Source organism: Sinohyriopsis cumingii, chromosome 4 (assembly GCF_028554795.1).
Source record: "Sinohyriopsis cumingii isolate HCF-2022 chromosome 4, ASM2855479v2, whole genome shotgun sequence".
NCBI lineage: Eukaryota > Metazoa > Mollusca > Bivalvia > Unionida > Unionidae > Sinohyriopsis > Sinohyriopsis cumingii.
The window spans coordinates 51,751,790-51,778,512 of NC_142964.1; the positions used below are offsets into that span (position 1 = coordinate 51,751,790).

Consider the following 26,723-nt stretch of genomic DNA (forward strand, 5'->3'; position numbering starts at 1 on the left):
ATATAGAGAGAGAGAGAGAGAGAGAGAGAGAGAGAGAGAGAGAATCATTAATATACACCAGGCAGAACGGAAAGTGCTATCCTTGCACGATTCCTATAGAAGAATGCTTGATAATGGCAGGCAGAATTAATATTTTAATACAAATAATACTATCATACAGGTTAGAAAATTTTTAATTCGTACTCTACTAAAATTCGAACCCAGTCCGGGGGTAAACGGCACCTATCGCCACGCATTGCCCACACTCCCTCACGACTAAGCACACACACATCACCAAAAAGAAAAATGATGTTACGCAATCGGTGTTATATGCATTAGTGTGTAGCAGACACACTCGCATGACGACCTAGTAATTAATTCTCATGTATCTACACAGTAATTCCGGATTCCTATGAAAGAAATCAAGGTATAGAGAATAATAAATATACACCGGACAGAACGGAAAATGCTATCCCTGGATTATATAGGAGAATGCTTGATAATAGTAGGCAGAATTAATATTTTAATACAAATAATGCTATCATACAGGTTAGATAATTTTTAATTCGTACTCTACGGACATGGATTCGAATCGCCGCAGAGTACGAATTAAAAATTTGATTTTGAGGACTTTGCTCCTTATTTGCCCTTACCTGTCTTCTGCATGATTTTTCTTTTAGATGTACATACATACATACATGCATACATGCATACATACCTACATACATGCATACACACACATACATACATACATACACTTGTAATATTCACACTCCGTTGTGCTTTATAAACTTTTAATTCATTAGGTTTATGCAGGCAAAAATACGTAATTGGATGGAAGAAGTTAATTTCTGTCTAATAAGGATTCCTTGATTTTGCTATAGAGGAAAGAAAACATGAATAGATGTGTATTTTTTGTCTGTACACAAAAATATATGGATGGATGGATGGAGAGGTGGACACTAACGTGACAATCTCAGTGGGATAGATAAATGTAGGGAAAACAATATGATCAGAAGCTTCTTTTATGTCCCACTACAGGGCTTTTTCCTTTGCATTGTACTAATTTTAGGATTAGCACAGACAAAATTGTTCAAGTAACCTTTTCTGAAGCTGGAAAATATATAATTGAATATTCTTTTAAACACCATAAGTTATAATTTTTCCCTTTATACATTTCAACTGCAGAGAATAGTTTTTCCCTTCAATCAACAGATACTCACGCTGTTGTCATTTTCCACTTTTTCAGAAATGGAACCCGTCGTCATTTTTTGTCCGATCACCGTATTACGCATACGTTTTATCGCATGTTTCATAGGCAACATTTGTAAGGTGAAAATGTTTTAAAACGCACGTGTCACCAGGGACGTAATTTCAACTTGGGGGGGGGGGGGCAAAACTTGACGGACTTGTTAATTTTCGTATATAGGCTACAGCAATTTTACAGCACATGCATATGACGTTTATATATATATATATATATATATATATATATATATATATATATATATATATATATATATATATATATATATAAACACACACACACGTTTATAAGTATGAGATGATCAGCACCCCAAAAACTTTTTGTCGATATGTTGTTTGCAAAAATATACCGGTATGTATAACCAGGGGCATAGCTTGGACCCGGATTATGTAGTGTTGCGGTCCAATTTTGTTCACGTCACACTAACAGGGCCGCCTGAGGGGTTTTTGGCGTCCCAGGCGAACAAATGACTTTGTCCCCCCCCCCCACAGTCTTTATTACACTTCTAAAATCCCTGCGCCTTGGGCGACCGTCTGGTTTGCCTTTATGGTCCGACCCGCCCTGCATATATACAACAGAAAGAGTATTAAATAGGAAAGTAGGTCAGTATAAAGTTTCATGAAAAAGTAACACATGTCAGTGACAAAAATGAAGTAAAAATGTGTATCGCGAGAAAGAATAGCAAACAACAGGAGTGGACTTGCAAATGAAAAGATAAACTATAATAACAACATTAACGAAACATGCCTATTTTGTCTTAAGTTTTCTGTCGACTTTTTGGAAAGTCTCAAGATGAAACTGTTACATGTTTTTATCAATATTAAAATCCTCAAGCAAATTGTTAATAATATTTACTGGAACCCCACCCCCACCCAACACGCGAACACACACACGGGGCGATCAACTTTAGTCTGTACGGATTGGTTCTGTTTGACAAATAGGCATTCAGCAGTGCAAAGACAACAAAGTACAAATAACACCAATATTGTTAACTTTATGAGTAATATATTATTTATGAATAACTTATACAAAACATTCACATCAAGTAATAATTAATGCACTAAACTAAAACAATTGGCTCAAAGTCGAAATCCGAATGTGGTATCCGGCGCGTTGCACTATGGGTAGAGGCATATAAAATAGGCTGTCGTTAATTTCCCTCCACGCAGTAAGCTAACAGAAGATGCAAGTTTCACCACTGTCGCTTGAGCTTAGTTTATTTGATTTGGAAGAAGATAGTAGGTTTATGTTCCACGAGGACAGGAACAACAAGTTAGAGGTAAGATAAACTGCGATGTTGATTTTCTGTTTTGTAGGCAAAAATTTATTAGCGTGTTTCGGCTGGTTTTTGGACTTGGCTTAATGCATTCCACCTCAGATCAAGAGCGTCGATCGAAGTTAGCATTAAGTTTACGTTTTTTAACCAAACATATGCACTAGGTATGTTTCATTCCGTTTATAAATTGACTTTTAATCCAAAATATTGTTATTCCACCACTGTGTATTTCTCTGATCTTGAAAAGTAACAAAAACGAAGATTCATTCATCGAACAAGTCGTGAAATTCATGTATAGATACACGTTGCCTTTTGTGCCACAACTAGCAAGAAGTTCTTCGGGGTTGTAACGTGGTATTTATACTACCTACTGAGGTTGATCATGTGATGGAAACCTGCTCCAATGAAAATGCCGCGTGATAGGACGAGTCCATTTACAAACCAATCAACGTAGAGCTGCTCGGATTGAGAACATGAATGACAAAATGTTTGTTAGGTCAAGGTAGTTATTGAAACCTGCGTGAGCCGGTCGCCGTAAAAATGGCAGCCTAAATGTATTGCATACGCCACGGTCTGCAAGACCGGGCCGCTTGTACGGTATTTAAGATTCAGATGCACTCAGGGCGAAAACTGGATTGTCATGCAACATTTACTAGTAGGTACAGAAACAGTCTTTGTTTATATTGATATTATTCTCAAAGTCTGTTTTCCTTTCGGCTTTATACCACCTTGTCGGCCAATTCTAGATACAGGACATAAAAATTCAAGTACCAGTTTTTGCAAGTAAACCAAGCTGTTTTTCAATGGAGATGCATCCAAGAATGATAAAATGAAGTCTCAACTGTCTCTGTGAGCTCAGCGTGATTTCGGGACATAAAAGGAGTGGGGGTGGGCAATTCTCAAAGTGCATTTTTGTCAATTTTCAGAAAAAATAGTCCCACTTAACTTAATGAAAAGGAACACAGTCCATAACTCTTGATAGTGCCAAAAAGATGTTTATTGCTTCAGTTTTAATTAGGACAAACAATGAAAACAATAGTAAGTCACATTTGTCGTCAGCCTGAAGAGGAATGCATGTACCCTTTTCCCAACACCATAATTATTTTCATGAAATCTAACACAACTGTTGTATCTTCATTACAACTGTTTCATGTTTGTATAAATTATTTCAACAGAATATAGCCATGCTTAATAAATACTAAACTTCTGAAATGAAAAATAGTTGTAAAGGGACCATAATAAGGAGAAGATAAGTCAGTGGGCCTTTTCCTATTACCAACAATGCAATAAAAAAAGTGATTGGCAACATATTGAAAAAAAACCTTATTAGCAGGTGGCACATCCATCTTCTGACACTGATACAATGAAAAAAACCAACACTCTTTCCTGAAACTCGTCCACACTTCACGTTTCTCTCAAATTGCATGCAGCGTCTTTCTCTCTCTCAAATGCATATACATGTAAGACCAAACCTACCACACCCACATACTAAACATAATATAAACATAAATAAATGTGTGAGCAAGCTATACATCTTATTACACACACGCACACACACATATATATATATATCTGGTTACTTACATGAATGTAATTTCTTCCATGTTGGATAAAAATATTATGCCATAACATGCTGATGTAAAAAAAGGAGTCTCTAATCGAGTTCAACACTGAAGTTTAGGTACAGGCCAATGACAATGTCAAAGAAAACCTGCATTGAAAAAGATAAAAGAGATTTGTATGTCAGTATCCCTATGGGTCTAATAAAGCTTATTTGACATCAGTATAATCTTTACTTTAGTATTAATTGCTTTAAATCCATAATCAAGCTTGAACAACTGAATTTGATATCCAGTTTAAGTGCTCAGCCATATATATTCTTTTTGGTAATTGCTACAGAATGTCTTAAAATTAATGTCATACACTAAATTAGCATATATTTTTCAATTAAGAAATGAAACACAGAATGCAAACAGGTGTCACTCCTGCTCGAGTCAAGATTGCAAAAGATCAATTCAAGTTGGTCATTCAATAGAAAAATAAATATTGCATTTATGTGTATTGACATTTGATTTTGTACTGAAGGTTTCAAGTCAAGAATAGGAAATATGTGAAACAAGCCCAAATCATTGTTTACATCATTCTTTGTCATTTATTTGTATTATTTTGAATAGAGCTTTCTAGGACTAAATTCATACAGGTATAATCTTGCCATGACACCGTTCAGTTAAATAAATTGAATATATACATTTCAAGAGAAGAAACATAAACACTATTTTGTTTATCTGAATGAAAATATATATATATATATATATATATATATATATATATATATATATATATATATATGAAATAACCTCAAGAAGTTATCTTATTATATTGAGTTTCACACAATGACGCCATTGACAACAATTGGGTCAATGTGCTAAATATTTCAGGGATAACTTGGCTTAGGCACCAGTCATTACAGATATGGCAAAAACGACCAGATAGGACTCCTGAACTGAGGCTTCGTACGGTAAATAGAGGCTACTCAGAAATATGAAATCTACATGGATACATTCAAAAGGGTTGACAGCTTAAACCTGCTGTGTTTATGATTATTACCTCCTCTTAATGTATGGAATTAAAATTTTTAAAATTTTCATTGCTTTGAAAAAACACTTTTACATCCACTGGCCGCTTAGTACCATAAACATGTATCCGGATGTTTATTCTGTTGGGTTCCAATGTTTTTACATTCAGAAATTGCAAATTTATCTCAAAATATGCTGTAAGAGCAGACCACTGTTCTGGAACCTAAGCAGCCACAGAAAATGGGAAGCCAGAAACAGTTATGCCCCTTGACAGTCCTGTATCTACCAGTTCTGTGCCTTGGGTAATTGTGCACAACTATACGTCATTTATGTAAACATTGGATCACATGTTATTATAAAACAATTTTGCTTGCAAGAGCTGACTTTGCTTTCATTAATATTTCAGATACGAAAATAAAAAAATTGTTGCTTTTAGTAATGATAAATCCACATTTTATTTGTTTTCTTTACTTTGCAAAATCTTGTCTTGTGTATTTTTTTCTTCTTTTGAGTTGATAGTGTTAGTCCAATAATTCAAAACCCCAAATCTGTTGATACTGATGGACTATCGGTGGGACTGATGGACTATTGGTGGGACTGATGGCACCGATTTATAAAATGGAGGAAACAGTTTCAGACCAGTATGTTCCCAACATATCAGTATAAATTTTAGACAATATTTCACGTGTCTCTTGAGCTATTGTCAGTTGATGAGTTCTTTTGGTTTATATTTCCAGATGAAATCTTTTGTTTTGGCAGCTTGTAAATCCAAGTGGAATAACAGCCATATGTCCTGTGGCTATTTTGAATTTTGTGCCAGATATGGCTGGTAGCAAATACAGATAAGTGCATAAACTGTACACAGGAGTGTTCTGGTAAGATTTGCGTGCAGCAGAATTGCACATCATAACGAAACAGGCAATATCAGACAAACAAATCATCTGTATGAAGACATTTGTGGGTCTGGTTTATCAGACTAGATAAGAGTTGGATGCAAATCTAAAACTTATGTCATCTGAGAGTGTCAAATTGTGAGCCATGTTAAACTATCCACAAAATATATAACTAGAGTAGACTATCTGGCACCCGATTACCATTGGTCTCTGTTAGCTGTCAGGGCAAAATATTGAAAACATGTACATATACATATGTAGATATTATGATTTTTTGATGACCCAGTATATTGTATAATACTTTTAATGTGCATGTTCTGTTATCTGTCGGGGCCCCAAGTGGCCGAGTGGTCTAAAGCGCTCTCGGATTCAGCCAATGTGGGTATGTGAGAAAGCTTGCCAGTTAGCTTCTCATGGGTCGGTGGTTCTTTCCGGGGTTTTCCCGGGTTCTTCTTCCACCATTAATACTGGCCGCTATGTATAGCCCATCGTGTGCTGAAAAATGGCATTAAACCCTACAACAACAACAACAACTGTTATCCGTCTTTGCTCGTATTCTTTATGGTCTTCCCAATTTGAATGAGGGCATGGTATGCTAATAAGAAAAACTTGTATTAAGAAAGAATGCGGAATCATATAGTGAAAAATATCCAATTAGTTGCGTGCATCTTTAAATAAGAACACTTAGGCCGCATTGTTTTTTTATGTGTTTTAATTGAAAGTTGACAGGATTTTGGAGGTTAAATTCAACACCACCGGACAATGTGTTAAGGGGGGTTGTGTATAATTGTTGAGAAGTCTGTCTTTTTGTTTAGAGTGTAATAATATGTTAAAAATAAAATTAAAATAATCTTGAGAAGTATGACATGCAGATTGACTGCAATGTGTTTGCTAGAAACAAAAGTTAATGCTTAAACAGTAATTTAAAAATTGTGTCGGTGGGTACATATCTAGACAGAATATTAAAGTTACAGAAGTTGTGCTGATGTCCTGCCAAGAAAACCATCAAACAAGTTTAGTCTACAGTTGCCACCAGATGCCTTTATGCAAATGTGTCCATCCAAGGTCTCGGGCGGAGTAAAACTTTTATGTACTTGATGAATCCAGGTTTTTATATGTCAGTAATTTTCTTTTCAGGAGGTGTTCTTTACAAATGGTGAATCTGACTCCCCTGATGAGGTATTTGATCCACTGGACACGGATGAAACAAGTGTTCCAATAACAGCACAGACGTCCCCTCCAGCAAAGAAGTGTGGGAGACCTGCCAACCCTATCCCGAGGCACAAGAGAGAGTCACATATCAAAGCTGAGTACAAGCGACGCGATAAAATCCAGGTTTGCGTTCTCAAAATGAGACATTTTCTTTTGCATCAAATCATGACAGGGGTGTTATATATCCCTGATTGTACAAAAAATGCCATGTCTTGGAGAATGGTTAACTTTGTTGGCTTGTGGTAAAAGCCGACTATCAGTGTGCAGTTTTATTCATGTTATGTTATAAACATGTCCATTTATTTCCAGAAGTTTGTTATATTTCTTTCCATTTTGCTGACAAGATGGTCTTCGGATGGAGAAGAAATGTTCAGAAATCCGTTCTGGAACATGGATGTTTGGGATTATCACAAATGTCTGAAATATGCTGGAAAAAAATCAGCAGGATGTTGTGCATAATATTTTCAATATTTTTTCATCATTAATTCCTACAACATTCTGAAAATTCCCCCTTGTTAAAATGGAGAGAGAATTTCCTCCTAAATTTATTGTTCTAGAATTGACCCTTGTTTATTCAGATGATTGAATAACATACGAGTTATTTGTATCTGTTATCATACACTGAACTTATCCCAAACCTTTATTGCAACATTTGCTAAAGATACCAGGGATGTGGTGCTCAGTGGTTAGCATGTTGACATGAAACTGAAAGTGCGTTGTTTTGAATCCTACCCTTGATCAGCAAGGGTTGGTTACCATGGTATCACCTTGGGCAAGGCTCTTTCCTTCATTTTTCCTGGGCACTATATCAATTTTTTAATGTGTTGCTCAGTGGCTTAAAGCAAAATACTCCCATTTAATGTTTTACCTTAATACAACACCCACTCAATAACTCCTGCACAAGGTTATAAACAGTCCACACCATAAGCGAAGATGCAAGTTGCCAAGGAACTTCTAAAAAATTATGAATGGGGTGCCATCTCTGTTTGATATGATAAAGACCAGAAAGGACGGGGGCAACTGGGCTGTTTAATGGCAGAATACTTGTTTTATAATTGTGTTGGGAATAATTGGCAATAGAGAGCTTTTTATAATGCAATTATTGACTTTTCAGTCTAATTTTTTTCTAAAGATGCCTAACCTCTGAATTATCATTAACATCATTGCTTCAGGATGTTTCAGCAACAATTGCCCATCCTTTAAAACACTGTGCATTATGTCATTGCTTTTGCTGTTATTGATTCCACACAACAAAACGATATTCGTATTTTTTAAACAGGAAACATTTTTGTGAAACAAATGTCTACATCAAAACCATATGTTTGATATTCTATTGTTATGAAATTGATGCAGTGATTTCTTTGCAAGTAATAGTGAAAGTTTTTGTCATTTTTGAGGAAATCTGCTAATACCTGTTCTGGAATTTTCAAGTTGACCAGAAAACTATAACTTGCTTCACAATCATGAACCGTATCTTCACCATCTAATTTTGTTTAGTTGTCTTGTTATCTTTGATCTCATGTTTTTAAATGAGTAGACTAATTTAAGGTAGTTTAATTAAATTTATATTTATAACTGTTTGATTGATCAAGAGAAATGAGTTGATCTCTCAAAAAACTCTGACTGCTACCCTGTAAACCGGGTAGGCTTTTGCATGCCTTTTAAGTTTTCTTTTATTTCGCCCCCTTTATTTGATTTCATACAAACACAATATAATAATGCAAAAGATGTCGACCTTTAAATGAGTGTAACAACAGAACTGGGGGCCCCGAGTGGCCGAGTGGTCTAAAGCGCTCTCCGTTACGGATCACTGCCATCTCACCTCTGTCTGCGTGGGTTCGAGTCCAGGATTCGGCCAATGTGGGTATGTGAGAAAGCTTGCCAGTAGCTTCTCGTGGGTCGGTGGTTCTTCTCGGGGGTTTTCCCGGGTTCTTCCTCCACCATTAATACTGGCCGCCATGCATAGCCAATCGTGTGCTGAAAAATGGCGTTAAACCCCACAAGAACAACAACAACAGAACTGATTCTTATGCAAGTCCAAGATCAAAACATTTGAAGCTTAATTAGGTTCTCACAGAAACACTAGATGTGGTGGTAGAATGACGACATTTCGCATTTTTGGATAAAAGAGGGCGTATTGCATTTATGATGAATAAACCAAATTAAAGGATAGAACTAAATTTAGAATTTCACTTGACAAAACTTGTTTAATTGTATTTCATTATTAAAGTGTTGTCACATGTCGGATTTAGTGACATTTTCATTGATCAAAATTTAATCAAATGTTGCTATTTGAAGTGTACTAAGAATTTCTTGATGGTTATTCAAACTTCTGGGTGCTAATCACCACTTTTGACAACAGAATGAGCAATATATAGAAGTTTCATTTACCTATATTGATCACAATTTTCTTTACGTTGCACAGATGGGACTAAATTTTTGGGTATTTTCCAGTTTTAAAATATGGGATACATGCATGACCTTGTGGGTATAAGTAAATTGATTGGGAGCATATTTTTTCCCAATCAGATCTTTAATGTCCTGCAATTTAGTAATAAAAGTGCAGACATTTTGTGTGATCTCCAATCCGTGGCTAGTCCAGTGTACAAAGTAAATTGTATATGACTGGTTTGGTGTTTTATGGGAACACATGAAGGTTATTTAGTTATAGCTCATTGTTTTGGGCTACTTCACATTTAGTTATTGTCTAGCAGTTTAAGCTTGATAAGCAGCCAAGGTGGTCCAGATCGCATGGTCTCATGGTATTTTTTCCCGACTGAAGCAGAAGTATTTGGTTGATATTTGAAGTTGGCTAAGCTTCATCCTTCATCTTCTGCATTTGGTGGTGTTGAGCAGCCCTGAAGGGTTTTTCATCTATTTTGAAATGGAATTTGCAGTGAGACAGAGGGATGAATTTTGTTTGTTGGAGGGAGATATGTATATCAACCTTAAGACTTTTCCCAATAGGATGTGTCTTTTTTGTGTGTGTGTATATATATATACATATATGTATGTATGTATGTATGTATCCTGAAATTGATTTGTACATGTAATTGACCCAGTTTTGCCTAGTACATTATATATTATTATTTAAAAATAAGACCTCCCTACCTTTAATTTAAACTAGTGCAATAGGAAACACGTCTTTTTTTTTTGCCTTAGATATGAAGTATGCAGGGCTCGAAATTAGTGGTAGTCCGCTAGCCTGAGGCTAGCAGATTTCCTGTCGGACTAGTAACTTTCATAATGTTAATAGTCCGATGGGCTAGTAAGTTTCGGTTATCAATAGTCGGCGTTTGTTTACACCATTTCCTAATAAAGACTTGACTTAGCAGATGTTCTGTAGTATCAAAGCAGTGGCCATTGTAAACAGTCATAAAATATTAGCATGAGAAGATGAAGTCAGTTTCTGCCTCGGAAAGGTGCGTTTCTATAACAAGAATCCATCCGATTTTGTGCATTTCACTTAACAGCGCAAATTATGGTCCCATCATTAACAACGGAAGTTTGGTAATTGATCCTAATTAATCTGATAACGAATTAAATGAAAAAATTATGTGATATCACGCTTTATTCACTTGACCATAGTAACAAACTACAAAGTGGTATACCACACACAAGAACATGGCAAGAACTATTCAAAGAAATTAGTTTGCACATTTTTTTGTTTAAGGTTCTTTTTTTTTGCTCGCCACCCAACACTCCAACCGTCACAAACAGGAAACTACATATTTTACATTTCCATCGAAATAATTATAAGAATTAGATCAGTTTATTACGATTAAGTTACTGACACATCCTTTCCATACAACTAGTTTTTCTATGATGATAAGAATAGTTTTTATATTTTTCCCTTACAAAAATGAACAAATAATTGAATACACGTGGATATATCCAAGCAGAATGCTGTACATTTGTTGGGAATTAAAATCTCTGAGCATGGGCATCTAAGATTTGAAAATTTTCCACCCTATTATTAATTTCAACAATACATTGAGGTTCAATTAATTAGGAACAATTACCAAACTTATGATTTATGATACCGTAATTGGAGCTGTTAAATACAATGCGCCGAGTGTCAGATGGTTTCATTTGATGGGAACACACCTTTTCCAAGCTGAAACTAACACTATCTTCTGATGCTAATATTTTATAACAGTGTTTACAGTAGCCACTGCTTTGATCATGCAGAACATCCGCTGAAGTTAAGTCTGTTAGGGAGAGGCCATTTGATTGTGGGAGGGGGGCAAAGACACGTGTTTTGAAACGTGTTTCTTGCTCTGGCTTCTTATATAAAGGACACTGTGCCATTCCTTTTCTTGCTTTAAATAATTCACGTCAGCTATACTATAACATCTCGTATTTCAAAACAAGGCACAATCCCTCCTTATAAGGCAGGCAAAATGTGGCATTTGATAGAAGGTGTTCAGCTACCAGAAAAAGAAGGAAAAGTTGAATGAGAATGATGAGGAAAAATTCTTATGATAGGGCCAAGCGTAATGGAAAATTTCATAAGAAATGGACAAAAGACAGGGAATGGCTGAATTATGATGAGGAAAGGAACATTATGTGGTGTAACTGGTGTATGCAATTCGCAAAAACAAACACACAGAAAACATCCAGTTTTGTTACAGGTTGTTCGAACTTTAAAGTTGAATCGGTAAATGTACATGAAAGCTGTGTGACATTGTTTTGTGAACAGGACTAGTAAAGATTTGGCAGGACTAGTAATTTTCTCATTATACTAGTCCTTCTGGCTACAAATAAATTTGTGTTAAATTCGAGCCCTGATATGCATGATGAACTTGGAACATTTTTTTTGCCCAGCAAGCCCAGACAACTAAATTTCATTTTCTTTGCCCAGGAAGTCAAGGCAGCTAAATTTCAGTTTCTTTACCCAACAAGCCCTGACAATTAAATTTGTTTTTTTTTTTCTTTCTTCACCTTTCATATTACTAGCCCCATTTTGATAAATAAAAATGAATAGAATTTTCTTCGATATTGTGTGCTGGGCTAGAAATTCAATATTGGCATTGTTGCCCCTCCTAACCAGGTTTAGAAATATTTAAATGTCTAATTTGTTTCATTTATATAGTTGTATAATAATGTCTGTAAAATAAAAAAAATTGTACTTTGTACAAACATTTGTCTCCATTTTTGCTTGTATAAAATAGTTGAGATAGTCGTGCTTATCTTTCACGACACCTTTCAGATTCAACCGAACTTAATTTTTAAATTAATGAAAAAATGACATGGCTTCATTAGACAGTAAGACAGTGGTCAGTCTGATTTGAAGCTTGTGTGTTTTGAATGTTTTTATATAAATAAACCTTTGATTTTCTCATCTCTTTTTTCAGTCCGAGTTAAACTTACACTTTAATTTTCGTTTCTCAAAAACTTATTTTCAGAGGTCAGAATATTTGCAGTTGATGTGAATGAATTTAGAAGGAAAATTAAGCTCTGCCTGTGCCATAGCACGATATACAAGAAACACGGTTAAGCTAGGCTTACTATTAATTAAAAAAAAGGATATGGCAAAAAATATTGGTTTTTTTAACGCAATAAAGCTGTACAAGAATGAAAAATGACTGAACTGTAAGTAGAAATGGAAACATTTAAAAATGCCACTGTTCTAAATGTAATTTTCACTTCATCTGTTCCTTCATTTTCTTCATGCAACTGATTGATGATTGACATTTTGTATTTGTTTATACATTTCAGGATTCTTAAAAAGTATCTCATTTTAACACATATCTCATGTATGAAGGTTGTTAATATCATTACAGAAAGGTTTTGACACTCTGAAAAGTCTGGTGCCTGAATTGAAAGAGTCCAGCAATAGCAAAGAGAGCAAAGCATCAATGTTATTCAAAAGTAGGTATCTATTACATATTTCCCAGCTGCATAGCGTGCTTTTTGTTTATATTTAGTATATATACATATATATATATATCTATGTATGTTCGTGAAATTGCATATATTTTGCAATTGTTAATTAGGGCACCTGTCTTGTTAAATATTTTCCTTCCTCATAGCTGTCAAAACAATGGTAGGCTTATCCATCTAGCCTTTTTTAAAATTTCGTAATTTATTATAAATTTTCTGGATTTTCTTGTCTGTTTTTCTTTTAGCCACTTTTGTATGTTCGTTTTTCCATTATTTTATTGGAGATAAATATAATAAATTCGGATTTGTCAAAAGATGCAAGATTTCTAAAATCCAGGGAATTCCAAAATATGTATGGCATTGATAAATTTGATATTGTTTAGATTATATTGAACTGCAAGTTCAAAACTGCCAGTAAAATCTGGATGAAAATGTTTGTCAAGAAAATTACATTGTGGGAATAGCAGTTTGGAAGGAGAATACTTTTCAAGAGACAACATGATGTTTTAATAGAGTAGGCTTGTATTTGTGCCCCCTCATCAATTAGCGAGGGGGCGCCCTTTCCCATTTTTCTGACCAATCTCCCTCTTGTAGCTGCCCATCACGTTGTGCGGCTAAAAGCCGATTGTGCCCGCCAGCAGAACGAGATCTCGGCACTCCGGCACGAATTAGAGGTCCTCGGTAACGAGACACAGTAAGTCCCACGTATTTTTGTCAGTATGTAGATCTAGACCCATGTAAATAAAATTGCATGAATGTCTTTAACTACAACTTGTTAAGCATCCATGTTAAAGAGCTCACAAATTCAGTAGCACTTTTTAAAATATTAGGTAAGATTTACCTGGTTTTGATTGAAATCAATAATGGCAAAAATAAGTTTCCATTCTTGCACCTAATGAACCTTTAAGATTTTTTTTTTTTTTTGCTGTTCTTTGCTGCTCAAGAGTATTTGTGGTACAGATACATTTACAAAATACATTTCACTTTATACCGATATAGTATATAGCTTTGTTTTTATCAGCATTATTGTACATCTGATTTTGTGGCATATATATCATAAATGTTTTAAGTTCAGTTATTAGCTTACTTTTTGTCATAATAACCATATTTGAGCAATGAAAATTGCATTTGTAATCCCACTTAAGAATAACGGTTAAAAAAGTCCTGACCTTATTTAAATTTAGTTCTTTTGAATAGTAGATTTATTTGTTTGACAGCTAGTTTATACTGTCGTTAATATTTTACAAAAAAGAAGTCTTTTTTCGGAATACTATATCAAGCTGTTTGAACATCATTATTATGTATTAAATGTGAGATTCTACTGTATTATAGTAGTTTTAAAAAAAAAACATTGTACCTTCAGCGTGTTGAAACAATTGCATTTAAAAGCTTTATCTTTCATTAGAAAATGATGGATTTAAAGTTCAACCTGTAATTTTTAATAATGTTTTTGTTGCTAAAATATCATATTGCAATAAAGACAACTGTTGATTGTAACTCCACATATCCGCTACATTTTTTTGTACATTTTACATGTCATTTGCAATAATCGTCACTCTAATTAAACATTCTTTTATAACAGGCTCCATGCAAGTAAGAAGTAGGTATGGTTTATTAAAGAGTGCTAATGCTAATATGCAGATCATTAATGTATATGAATTTTGTTTTCATTTGCAGGTTCCAGATAATATTTTCTATAGTTCACTTGATTTCAACAATATTTAATGTACATGTATGTTTGTTATTACATGCAGTTGTAGATTTTTTACCCATCTTTTCATAATAGAAATGCTGAAGGTACAATGTTTATATTCAAACAGCTTGGTGTTCTTGCCCAAAACTGTTAGAGATTATAAATCTTATCGATGGCCCTGCAAGAAAATCAGTCTAGAACTCAAGCTAGTCCCCCCTTTTTGTAAAATTAATACAATTTGGCCCATATCTGCAAACTCCCAACCCAACCAGTCTACAAAACCATCCTGAAGCAAGTTTGAAAATCACAAATTTGGCATGATTAAAAAAAATTGTGGGCCTACATTGTGCCTTGAATAAATGGCCATATTCTTTTCCATCCTTTGCGTCAGCAAAGTGATGTAGACTGAAATAGTGCCCTGGAAGATCACTTTGGGTTTTTTTTATTATAAAAAATCTGTTTATGGATGATTTGGAAAATAAAGTGAAAATTTAGCTGAATGAATTGCAAAAGATACCAATGTACATCATCCAGGGTGAAAAATTGTGGCCAAATTGAATTCTTCATTAGAGCTGATATCATTTCATTGCTTATATAATTTTTGAAGATGCTCAACATTTAATTGCATTGGTTTTGATGCATCGAAGATATGGCTTTGAAATGCTTTCAGGTTTTGTTTTTGTACTTAGTACTGATTTTTTGCATTAGTTAATTTGTACATATTTTGATTACTCCTATAAAACTTTTTCTGTTGTCATTTTCCTACAGCTGTCTGCAGAACAACTTGCCAGAAAATGGTCTAGTCAAGGTGGAGAGTCCACCCTGCAAGATGGACACACTGTACCAGGACTACGTAAAGACCCAGACAGAGCAAAACTGGAAATTCTGGATTGTATCCTTTCTTTGACAATTTTCAGCTGTTTGCACTGCAGATGCTTACTGTAAGACTTTCATTATAATATGGGTTCCATTATAAAGTGAGTATGGACACGAATCCCATTTCGTTAAGTGGTTGTATGATGTATTTTGATGTGAGGTGGTCTCACTCTGGCTGCCATGTACAGTTTTAAAATTTAAGGAAGTGAACAAATTCTATCACAGCATGGTGTCTTTCCTTTCATCATCACGCATTGTCAACTGGATCAGCTTTCAGAAATTGTGATCATCGTTTATTAAAACTGCTATTCCTTATTTCACTGCAGGTATTAGGAAAATGACCCTTAAAATACATACTTACGGAAGAAAGCAAAGTGTATGGAAATGCAATCATTGTGGTAAACTTTGGATATTGGCTTGCCCATGTTTGATTTGAATCCAGGTTTCTTATTAGATTTCGTTGAGTTCATTGAGGAACCAGACAAACTAAACAGGAGTACCTAGGACACTTTCAACTGCATGTTTTTTCATACAAAACATGTTTTATGAAGCTGATGCTTATAGAATTTTATAAAATCTTGCATCCGACAAGCAAAACACATTGAAGATGAAAGGGAAAATAGACCTGTTTTAAGTATAATAGTACAGATTACAAAAGAATATTCAGATTCTTTAGGGGAATAAAAGCAGGAAGGGCACCAGTTGCATTTATTGGATGTGTTGATTTGAGTATGTCTCATGGTGGGATACGATTGCCATTGTCCAGTGAAATTGATATGTTAAAAAATCCGTGAATTGTGTCAACTTGAGAGATAGCAAGAAGCCATTGAGTTCTAGGGTATGGAACAGTACTGGAGGTAATTAAGATCTACGTGTACTTTACCAACATTTTTTAGTTGAACACAGTGTTTACTGTGACACTATTAATCTTTCATGTAACATCTGAACTTTTTAAAGGCATGTTTTCCAGTGTTACAATAGCAGTACATGATACTTTGTTCCACCTTACCGAAAACTTGTCTAACTTGTCAAAAACAAAATAGGTCGTCTTATTGAGAAGGTTGTTAGGTTGCCATGTCTAGTTCAGCTATGAACCATGAATATATTTCTCACTTGTTTTTTTATTCTTGTGTTGTCAGTATTTTGCCTGCCAGTCCAGTACAAGATTTTGCTGCATGTAAAAATTTGATTCTTAGATTCAGTTTTTTATAGATCACCATCAAGACTGTATAAAGGTTTGTTGAATTAAATTTTCTTTATACAAGAACATGTCATTTACACATTGAAAAACAATTAAGATTAAGACCAAGGGATGTTGTCAGGATTGGGACTTTTAGCTTGGGGTTGACTTCTCTGCATTTAGATATTGATTACTCCACTTGGTTGTGTACATATATATCTGTACATTACCATTTGTATGAAAGCAAACTTAGTGTAAGCTTGAAAATAAGGCTTTATTAAAATCTTGATTATCATGGCCAAATGGAGAATCGTAGACAGTTTAGCTGTTGTAATTTACAGTATGAAGTAAGGGAGACCATTTTCCACTTGGGATGGTCAGTTTTACATCGTCCATCTGTCTGCTTGCTCAAGTTTATTATTGCTATTCCTTATAAGCTACTTGGATGATTACCTTGAAACTTAACACACCCATGGCTTTGTTGGTCCTACATAAAAATGGTGCTACTTGAAGATCTGGTAAGGGTGCAACCTTGGTCATCTTGTAAATCTCGATACTCCTGGTCACATCAGCATGGGGTTTTCACTAGAAGATTTCTTACAATTTCTAGTTGGTCCAGAATGAAAAGTTGGCGAATTGGTGTCCACTACAGCATTCATTTTGAAAATCTTAAATGCTACACCTCCTGAATAGCAAGTCGTATCTTGCTAAAATTAAGTTTCTTAATTTAAAGAAAAAAACAATTTTAAATTTCCTTGCAATTTTCTGTTTAGAATGGACACTTGGTTCCCTTCTGATAGAAATGTATCACATTTATAAAGTAACGCTCTGATGGCCTTGTGGTTTGAGCATCTGCCTCAGATGCAGGATGTCGTGGGTTTGATCCCTGGCTGAGTCATACCAAAGACTTACAAAAATGGTACTAACAGCTGCCTCTCTTGGCGTTCAGCATTAAGAGGTTAGTGTTAGGGCTAGTTGGCCTGGTGTCAGGATAATGTGACTGGGTGGGGCATCATGTTACATGTCTGCGACACGATGCCCCAGTGCTAGGGATCACTATAAACTGCCACACTGCAGACACTGTAGCGATATGACTGAAAAATTGTTAAAGCTATGTTACAAATCCAAATCACACACATACGCACACATTAGGTTATAATTCAATAGTAGGCTATCTCTTCTGTATTCTCAGAATCTAGGATGAATTGAATAACTATACAATTAAATATTCAGAGATGAAGTAAAAGCAGTATAAAAATGTTAATAATGTAACTGTGTCTGCGATATGATGCCCCAGTGCTAGACATCACTATAAACTGCCACACTGCAGACATCAAATCGATATGACTGAAAAATTGTTAAAGCTGTACTGAAAATACAAATCACACACTCACATTTATATAGGAATAGAGTTCTAAAATATGATTGGCTCATTTGAAAGTGAGGTTACCATGCCCATCTTTGACCTCCATATTGGATTGCACAAACAGTTACACTATCACTGTATCTCATCTTCGTAATAATCAGCTTCTATCATTTCCAGGAAAGAAACAAAAACAGAATTCGAAGGAATTTTGACATCTTGTTTAGATTTGTGAAACGATCTGGTAAAGGAGAAAACTTTAAGTTTTGCAAATTGTGTAATGTGATTTTGCTATTAAGCATGGAGGCACCCATGGCATGAAAAAGCTAATAAACATCAGCTTGCTACTTCATCATCAACAACTCAGTCTGAACTTATGACATATATAAATACCAGAGACAACCTAGATGTAATTCTATCAAAATTCAGTTACTTGTGTTGTTAGCGATTTTTTTTGCACACATTTTCCAGGCAGTAAAATCGCAAAGGATTACTCGTGCGCTAAAACGAAAATAGATCAGTAAGAAAATCACATAGAATTCAGATCATCAATGAAAAATGAAATTGATAATGATTGATAAAAGAAAGATGTGGAAAAAGCTCCTATCAACAGCCTGTGTCTTGAGTGTTGCACTCTTGCACCTTCTATATGGCACCTGGATAGAACAGGGTGTCCATTCAGAAGGTACAAGAGTGCAACACATGCCTCTTTAACATTAAATAATTAAGGAAAGTAATGTCCTACTTAGATGTTATAAATAGTTACATGTGCATTAAAATTTTAAAATAAGTATTTGTTCCTGAAAATCAGTATTTTTATCATTTTTTTACTTGGGGATTGGCAGCTCTGTGCAGTTCATGAGAAATTTTATATTTGAAGTTCCAGTTTTGTGATGAAACTGAGTCATTTTTAAGAATGCTCTTTAATGGATCAGCTTGCATTTAGTTTCAGTGAACGTTGCTAAGTCTTGTGTCAATGATATAAAGAACTTGTGGAGAAAAAAAATTTGCCTTTCATCTGCCGCTGCAGGTCTCCTGTTTGTCGTGTCACTGGTTTTTTTTATGTGTAGACATGAATAGATGCTTCATCTGTAAAGTGCAATAAGTTGTCCCAAAAATACTGTGTGATCTTTATAGAAAATAATGATTGTTATTTTAAATCCCTTCCTCCGCACATGCTTTTTAGGAAAAATCTAAAAAAATACCTCTTCTTTGTTTATTTAGTGGCACTAGCAAATAGAATAATGGTGAAAAACTACGATGGCAAGGACCATACATTTTACAGTAATACACCTTACAATGATAAGCTAGTTGGCCAGGTTACAGTGTAAATTCTTTGACAATTGCTACTATAACATAGTTTGGGTTTCACTTAAATTGAATATGTATTGAATCTAATTATCAGTCCAGTGGATTCCTGTTAATTTGGACACATCAAGACTCGAGCACTTTGGCCCAATTATGCGGAGGAGTTAAAATGGTATACATGTAATTTATCCTTGAAGATTTGTCCCAAATAAATGGCTGTCCTGATTAAAAGATGGAACTAACTGGAATATGCTGTATCATTTCTATTTTTTCATTTCATTTTCAGTAATATCAGTGTAGAATACCTTGTGCTCTTTTTCATTTCTCTCTCCAAACTGAAATCAGCTACTGGATACCCATGACCATCTGGAAGAATTGTGGGTGGTGATGGTATTAGCCAAAATCAAAGGGATATGTACTTTGCAATTGTGCCTTCTCCCCCCACTGAATGCCATGTTAATACTGTATAGATATGCGTGCATTGAATAGAGTAAGATGCACTATAATTTGTTTTTTTAAAGTGTTAGAATAAAATGTAAAATATTTTATTACTAGATTACATAAATGGTCTTGATTTCTCAACCCTAGCATTGTTGATCTCCACCAATGAAACAAGGTATGGGGGGAGGGTTTATTTTTCTTTGGATCTTTAAAATTATGGTTTGAGATAACACCAGAATCAAAGAAAAATACTGATAGTACAGTATCATATGAAATTCTTATGCCCTGTTTATTCACTCTGCTTTTTTGCTAATATTTTCATTGACAGAAATTATTTCAAGTGGAATAGAACGTACTAACTTGTTAAGGCCAAAAACAATGTTTCAGGGTTAAAAAAAATTACAGAAATTATTGTTTTTTTGCATCTAATTGAGCCATTTTAACACAGCACTTGAAGTGTGAAGTATATTATATATACTAATCATTATCATATATATATAATGTTTGAAAAGGAATAAAAAAATTAAAATGAAACACATTTTTTGCCTAATTAAAGTTCTTATTCATCCATGCGTTGTAACTTAATGAGTGTGAATTTTTTAAATTACGTATAAATTGTGTTTCCTTAACTTGATGGTAGTTCAGTAACTTCATGCGCCCTTTGTACAAGAGCTATAGGACTGCAATGGCTACTTCCAGCACTATGGCCGACTTCACCCATGCTGTCCAAAATTGGACACGGGAGAACCTTACCCTAGTCAACCTGAGGCCAGGTAATTGGAGTTTCACTTTATACAAGCACAGAAATAGAAGCAGAGAGACACATGTATATGAATTCAAACTTGCAGGTGTACTCATTAAAATAAACCATTGAATAGGAACTTGTTGTCTTAATCCAGACAAATCACTTAATGACACATTTTTCAAACAAGAAATTAAATCTTAAAAGAAGTTTATCGAACTACACAACTAATGAGGAACTAGTGGTCTTAATAGATACTTGAATACCCATGCAATTTATTTGTTTAATGTCCATGTGATTGTACTGTGTAGGCAAGGGCACTGGTCAATGAAGACCACTATACATGTCATTGTACTGTGTAGGCAAGGACACTGGTCAGTGAAGACCACTATACATGTGGACACTAAGATGTGTGATTTCTTACATTATTATAAAATATATAGAATCCTATCAGTGGAAATTCCACAAATCATTTGCCCCATGGCTACCTAAACGATTAGTCTAGGCTACCAGAAGAAAAAGGGCTAACATAATACCTGATCAAAGATACTGTATGTTGAAATTATATTAGCATTGATTTACTTTATAATACTAGGACTTGGTAAATTGTTCTGTATTATTTCAAGAAATAACCTGAAGAATAATTTATGAAGGAGAAAATTTGTCACGAGAAAGACACATTTAATGTGGCCTATTAAAATGGACTATCTGCCCATAAATTTATTAGATACGGTTAAACATTTGTAGCATTTTCAGTTAAATCTAATTTAATAATTCTTTTGCAGTGGATGCGTGTCATATGATGTTTATGGTCAGTAATCACTCATGTGTCTGGTTTTACAGTATATCCCTAACACATATACTAGCATACAAGACCCCAACAGTAGAGACCAGGATGTGCTGTAGCATAATGCACTGGCAGATCTGGATCTGTGCAGTTTGTTAGGAGAAATCAGTAGAACAAATAACACAGACCCTGATCTGCAGGCACATTAATGCTACAACAGATCATGATCCCTTTTGTTTGTCTGGACATAAGCCAAATAGCAAGTATAGATGGTAGTGTTTGGTCAAATACTAATTACAAACCACTAGTGGCTTTGTGTAACTTGAAAAGATCTTCAGGCCACCACTTTTTTAAATTGGGAGAAACTCTGAATTTAAGGTTTTAGTAGCTTGTGCTAGGCATCAAGTAACTGACAAACTTAAAGTATAAATTTAGTTGCAAAGAGGGTCTGCACCAGTTGCCACATAGGAAGTCATTACATGATTATAATTGTATTTACTCCATGTAGAATATTTTGAACTAACCGGGAGAAAAATAATTTTTGTGTGTGCAGGTGGTTAAGTAGTGATGGTGGCAAAATTGTGTATTTTAACTGAACAGTTCATACAGAAGACCACGTCTGTATTGCAGGGTTTCTATCAGCACTGCGGAAGATAAGCACGCAGACCAGCATCATGATTAGTCCACAGAAGCTTCAGGAGGAAGCCATGTTGAATTGTGTTGATCCACATGTTGTGCCTGAACCAGATGATCCCATCATCAATCCAGTCACAGCCTCCACACCAACCAGTCCTAGGAAGGCACAAGTCATGCCAGCCAACTCAGAGCAGCCACTTGCCACTAAAATCAGAAGCAGTCCACCAGTGAGTACAGTTTCATCACCAGGTAGAAGATCTGTTTCCCCATCAGTAAAGTCCTCTGTGATGCCCAGGATGATCTCCCAAGTTGCAAAAGCAGCACCTGACCCTGTCATCAATAATCTGCCTGTGATCCATGTTGGCCTTGATGTGGATTCACATGATTCGGCTATTCCAATTGAAATGCCTTCATTTGACGATCACACCTTTTCTACTCTGGTAGAGTGTCTCATATCTAGTAGCACACAGTCATCATCTTCAGCACCAGGTTCCTTTATGCAGATTGAGAATCAGGAATTGCCCACTTCTAAATTCCATGACAACCAAATGATGGGATCCAGTTATCCATCAGCATGTTATTCACAAGTGTTGATGGGAAGTCAGGTTTTCTCTGTTACCTCTCGTACCACTCCTTCATGTAATCCATCTGCAGTTGACATTAAGGACTCCAAGCCTGAAAATGGTGTTACCACCACAGTAACAAATACTCAGTTCCCCATGGCTGTTGATCAACCAGGCTCAGAAGAGTCAATCAATGAGATAGATTACCTTTTGTCAGAACTGTACACTAAACCAGCTGTGATACCAAACACTGCCTGCCATCATGAACACTCAGAATCAATGGAATTAGAAGAGATTTCTCTTGATGGAGTTACACCGACAGTATTCACTACAGCACAGCCAACCATCATCTCTCCTCACCATACTGCACATTTTGTACCACATAATACTTTTCCTGCTGGTTCAGGCTTTCTTACCACACATACTGGGTATGAGAGAAAACCAAATGTCAGTCTGTTGATGCAGATTCTTGGTGATGATTCACACAATTCAGATTCTATGTCACCATACCTTTTTTCAACACCCATAAGCAAATGCAAACTTACGAATTCCTAGTATATGCTGAAATTTCTCTGTACAGTCCAGCAGTAGCAATGTAACATGAAAGTCTATTTACATCAGTTTTTTTAATGCACAATTTAATGTGCAAACTTGTGATACACTTAATAATGAAGAGTGCTTGTTTTGCATTTCAAGAAGAAAATTTTATTTATTTTTTAAATTCAGAAATTATTGAAAATTTGTTGTCAGCAAATGATTTTCCTGGATACACTATGATAATATAAAATAGGTGTGATCATGTATTGGGAGAATTATTGTAAGTTACAAAATCTTATGAGTAAACTATATTTGCAGAAATAATTTTGCCACATGACCATAACTGCTTGTTTGATCAAGGATTAAAAATTGTCAGTGATTGTGAACATTTGATGATAATGATAAAATTTAAGAAGTATCTTTCAGTTACTTATGTTTTCATTTCAAATAAAAATGCTTGAAAATTTGTCATCAGTATAGATTTGGACTCAGTTTAAAGGAGCATGCTGGCAATCATCAGCAACAGAGTACCTGTCTCCATCAAAAACACTCGGTTTGTTTCATGAACAGAATTTTACTGTTAAAATAATGACTCATTATGTGGTCCTTACAGAAATCTTTTATTGACACAAAGTGCTTAGTTTATCATCTAAAGGATAGCATGGAACAGTGAGCTAGTAAGAAATTACTGTATTGGACATACCTTTCAAAACTGAAAGGAATACACATTTTGGTCTTAAATTTAAGTATATGATTATTAACCAGGTTTTTTTAAAATATATATTTTGTAATGTGTATATTTCTAAATTGCACAGTAAAACAATAAAAATCCCAAAGTGACATTAGTTATAAATGTTAAAAAAGACGTAATCTCTTTCAGAGCAATTCTTAAAATAAAAGGGGGAAAAATATGGTTTTTGATTAAAATATTTGTAGTGGCTTGAAGAAAATAAAAATTAATAAAACAATATTTTTAAAAAATCAAAAAGTTGTGTCAAGATGAATAGTTCATGAAAAAAAGTTTAATAAAATGCGTCATCACTCCAAAGCCCTTTCTGGGAGATGTTTATGCCATAAATACATTTCCAGAATGATGTTTTTGGTACACAGCATGTGCACTATATTTTTCACTGCCATTGTATGATTCTTGTCTATTCAAGTGTAATGTACAGTGCAGGAACATTTGCTTGTATATATACTGTGCTTATATTGGCAATATTTGATTTTCATTGGGTAAGCAGTGCCTGTAAATTCCCATTGTCTACTTATGAGAGTATTATGCAGTATTATGTACAGTATTGAATGAGCAAAATAAATGCATGACAAGTCCATGTAGGACAAGTAGTCTACATAATAAGTTTTTTCCTTGATAAGTCCCCTTATTTTGTATCAGATTATCTGTTCCTTGTATGTAGACTGCCATTGTATCTGGACAACTATCAATAGTATGTATTAGCAGATCATTTCTAATCTGTCTGACAAAGTACTGTACCGGTACTCAGGCAAGGATGAGCAAATCCAAATATTGCATTCATCTCACAGCTTTTGTTTCTCTGCACAGCACAAGTATTAGTACCTGTACTGTGCAATATCCAAAACTTGTTGCGCATTGTAGAGTTTAGTGATGGTTTGTTTTATTGCATGTTTGCAACATCATGCAATAAGGCTTGCTATTAAAATATCAACTCAATGTTGGGATGTTTTTAATTATTTTCATGTGCAACTTGAAGTTCATCAGACAGCTTAAAATTTGGTCCCAAAAATAGGTTAGTTAAAGCATTTGAAATTTACATAATTTTGAAATTCAAAAGGATGTAAATATTTTTAGAAATATTGTAGCATTTTTGTCATGAAAGCAAATGCAAATATGTACAAACCCTTTTGTATGTAACTTTGAATATTTGCTGTGTATGTTGATATCATTGTTATTAAACATTTAAGCATGTCTTTCTTTGTAATACTGCTACTAAATATTTACAATTTTACAATCATGATGGATCCTGTTACAAAGCACACACATTTGCATTGGTTGCATGAATCTAACATGCAAAAGAAAATGTGGATGAATTAAAAGTCCTTGTACATGGAAGCTGAGGAACGATTCAAGCTTTTAAGATAATTCTATTATTCACTCTTTCTCTCTCACTGTACTGTGTATAAAGTTATGCATGAAGCTTTATTTTTGTCACAGATAATTGAAAATTGGGTCATGTTGAAAAAATTGTTGTGAATGATGTGTAAAAATTTTCTGATCGTATACAAAAGTTTTTTTGAAAATCTGGAAAAAGTTACAAGCCAGTGAAATGAATAAGAGCTGTAGTTGCTTACTTCTTGCATCTCATTGGTCCTCAGACCTGCCAACGCTTACAATTTTGCCGTAAGTCTAAAGAAAATTACCCTTAAAATACGGACTTACAACATACTAGCAAAACTAATGGAAAATGATCATTGCCAAATTATCTGGATAATTGGTTCATCTGTGTTTTATTTGGATCTGGGTTTCATCTTAGAATTAGTGATATTAGTCAGGGAACCAGACTAACTTTACAGCAGCAGCACAGATGCTTTAAACTGCACCTATTTGTTCATGCCAAGCATCTGCATGATCAAACTGTTAAGTATAGAATTTTTAAGACGGAAGGGAAAGTAAGCTTTTAGAAAAGTGTTAATAATCAACACAGAAGAATAAAAAGGAGTATTCAGATTCCTGTGAATAAAAGCTGGAAAGGACACAATTGTGTTTATTGGACATCATATGCCATTTGAGTATGTCTCATGGCAGGAGATATGATTGCTATCGTCATGTGAAATGGAAAAGAATTTCCAAGAATTATGTCAGGTTGAGAGATAGCAACAAGCCATTGAGCTGCATAGGGTTTGGAACTAAAGTTTGTGAAACTGTACTAGTCGTAAATAAAGTCTACACGTACTTTACAAATGTTTCAGTTGAACATAATATTTATCGTCAATGCATCAAACTTTTAATTACGTTTTCCAGCTTTACAGTAGCAGTTATTGATATTTTGTTACACCTTATTGAAAACTGTTCAATTATACGGAAAAAAATCAACTGCCTTACTGAGACTGACTCATCAGGATTGGCAGGTCTGAGTCCTACTGTAGAACATAAAATTCACAAGACCTGCTGACAGATGATTTATTAGAAAGACTGGTTAACCCAAGATGTTAGTAAGGCATTCACAAATAATTAAATCCTTGTGTTTACTTATTAAATCAAATATTTGTGTTATAATAAATGATCTCTTCAAATTTGTTCCCCTGTACATCGTACATAAACACGAGCTGCCCAACAGCCTTTATTCAGGCAGTGCATGCAAAGGGAGATAACATCCGAGATACAAAAAGATAATCCATGATAGCCACAGATGTAGATATGTAAGATTTGCCTCCCATGTGAATCTTTTTTTTTCGTTTAACTTCAATTTTCTAATATCCGATTTCTTAGCACTTGAAATTTTACTGTTGAGAATGTATTTTCTGTACTCCT

General features: G+C 34.7%; 1 protein-coding gene across 6 annotated transcripts in view; it reads left to right on the forward strand.

Moving 5' to 3' along the window:
• LOC149801155 (uncharacterized) overlaps positions 1 to 25,162 on the forward strand; it is a 138,679-nt gene extending 113,517 nt beyond the window's left edge. For 2 of the 6 annotated variants that reach the window (XM_089955179.1, XM_089955175.1), the window contains exons 2-7: positions 7,129 to 7,326; positions 12,990 to 13,077; positions 13,684 to 13,783; positions 15,551 to 15,674; positions 20,591 to 20,723; positions 22,110 to 25,162. In XM_089955179.1, the coding sequence (XP_089811305.1) occupies positions 13,065 to 13,077; positions 13,684 to 13,783; positions 15,551 to 15,674; positions 20,591 to 20,723; positions 22,110 to 23,233 (1,494 nt within the window). In that variant the 5' untranslated portion in view covers positions 7,129 to 7,326; positions 12,990 to 13,064 and the 3' untranslated portion in view covers positions 23,234 to 25,162. Of the gene's footprint in view, positions 1 to 2,365; positions 2,526 to 2,993; positions 3,182 to 5,604; positions 5,740 to 7,128; positions 7,327 to 12,989; positions 13,078 to 13,683; positions 13,784 to 15,550; positions 15,675 to 20,590; positions 20,724 to 22,109 lie in introns of those variants that run through there. The other 4 variants (XM_089955174.1, XM_089955176.1, XM_089955177.1 and 1 more) reach the window with 4 other exon arrangements.
• The last annotated feature ends 1,561 nt before the right edge of the window (positions 25,163 to 26,723 follow it).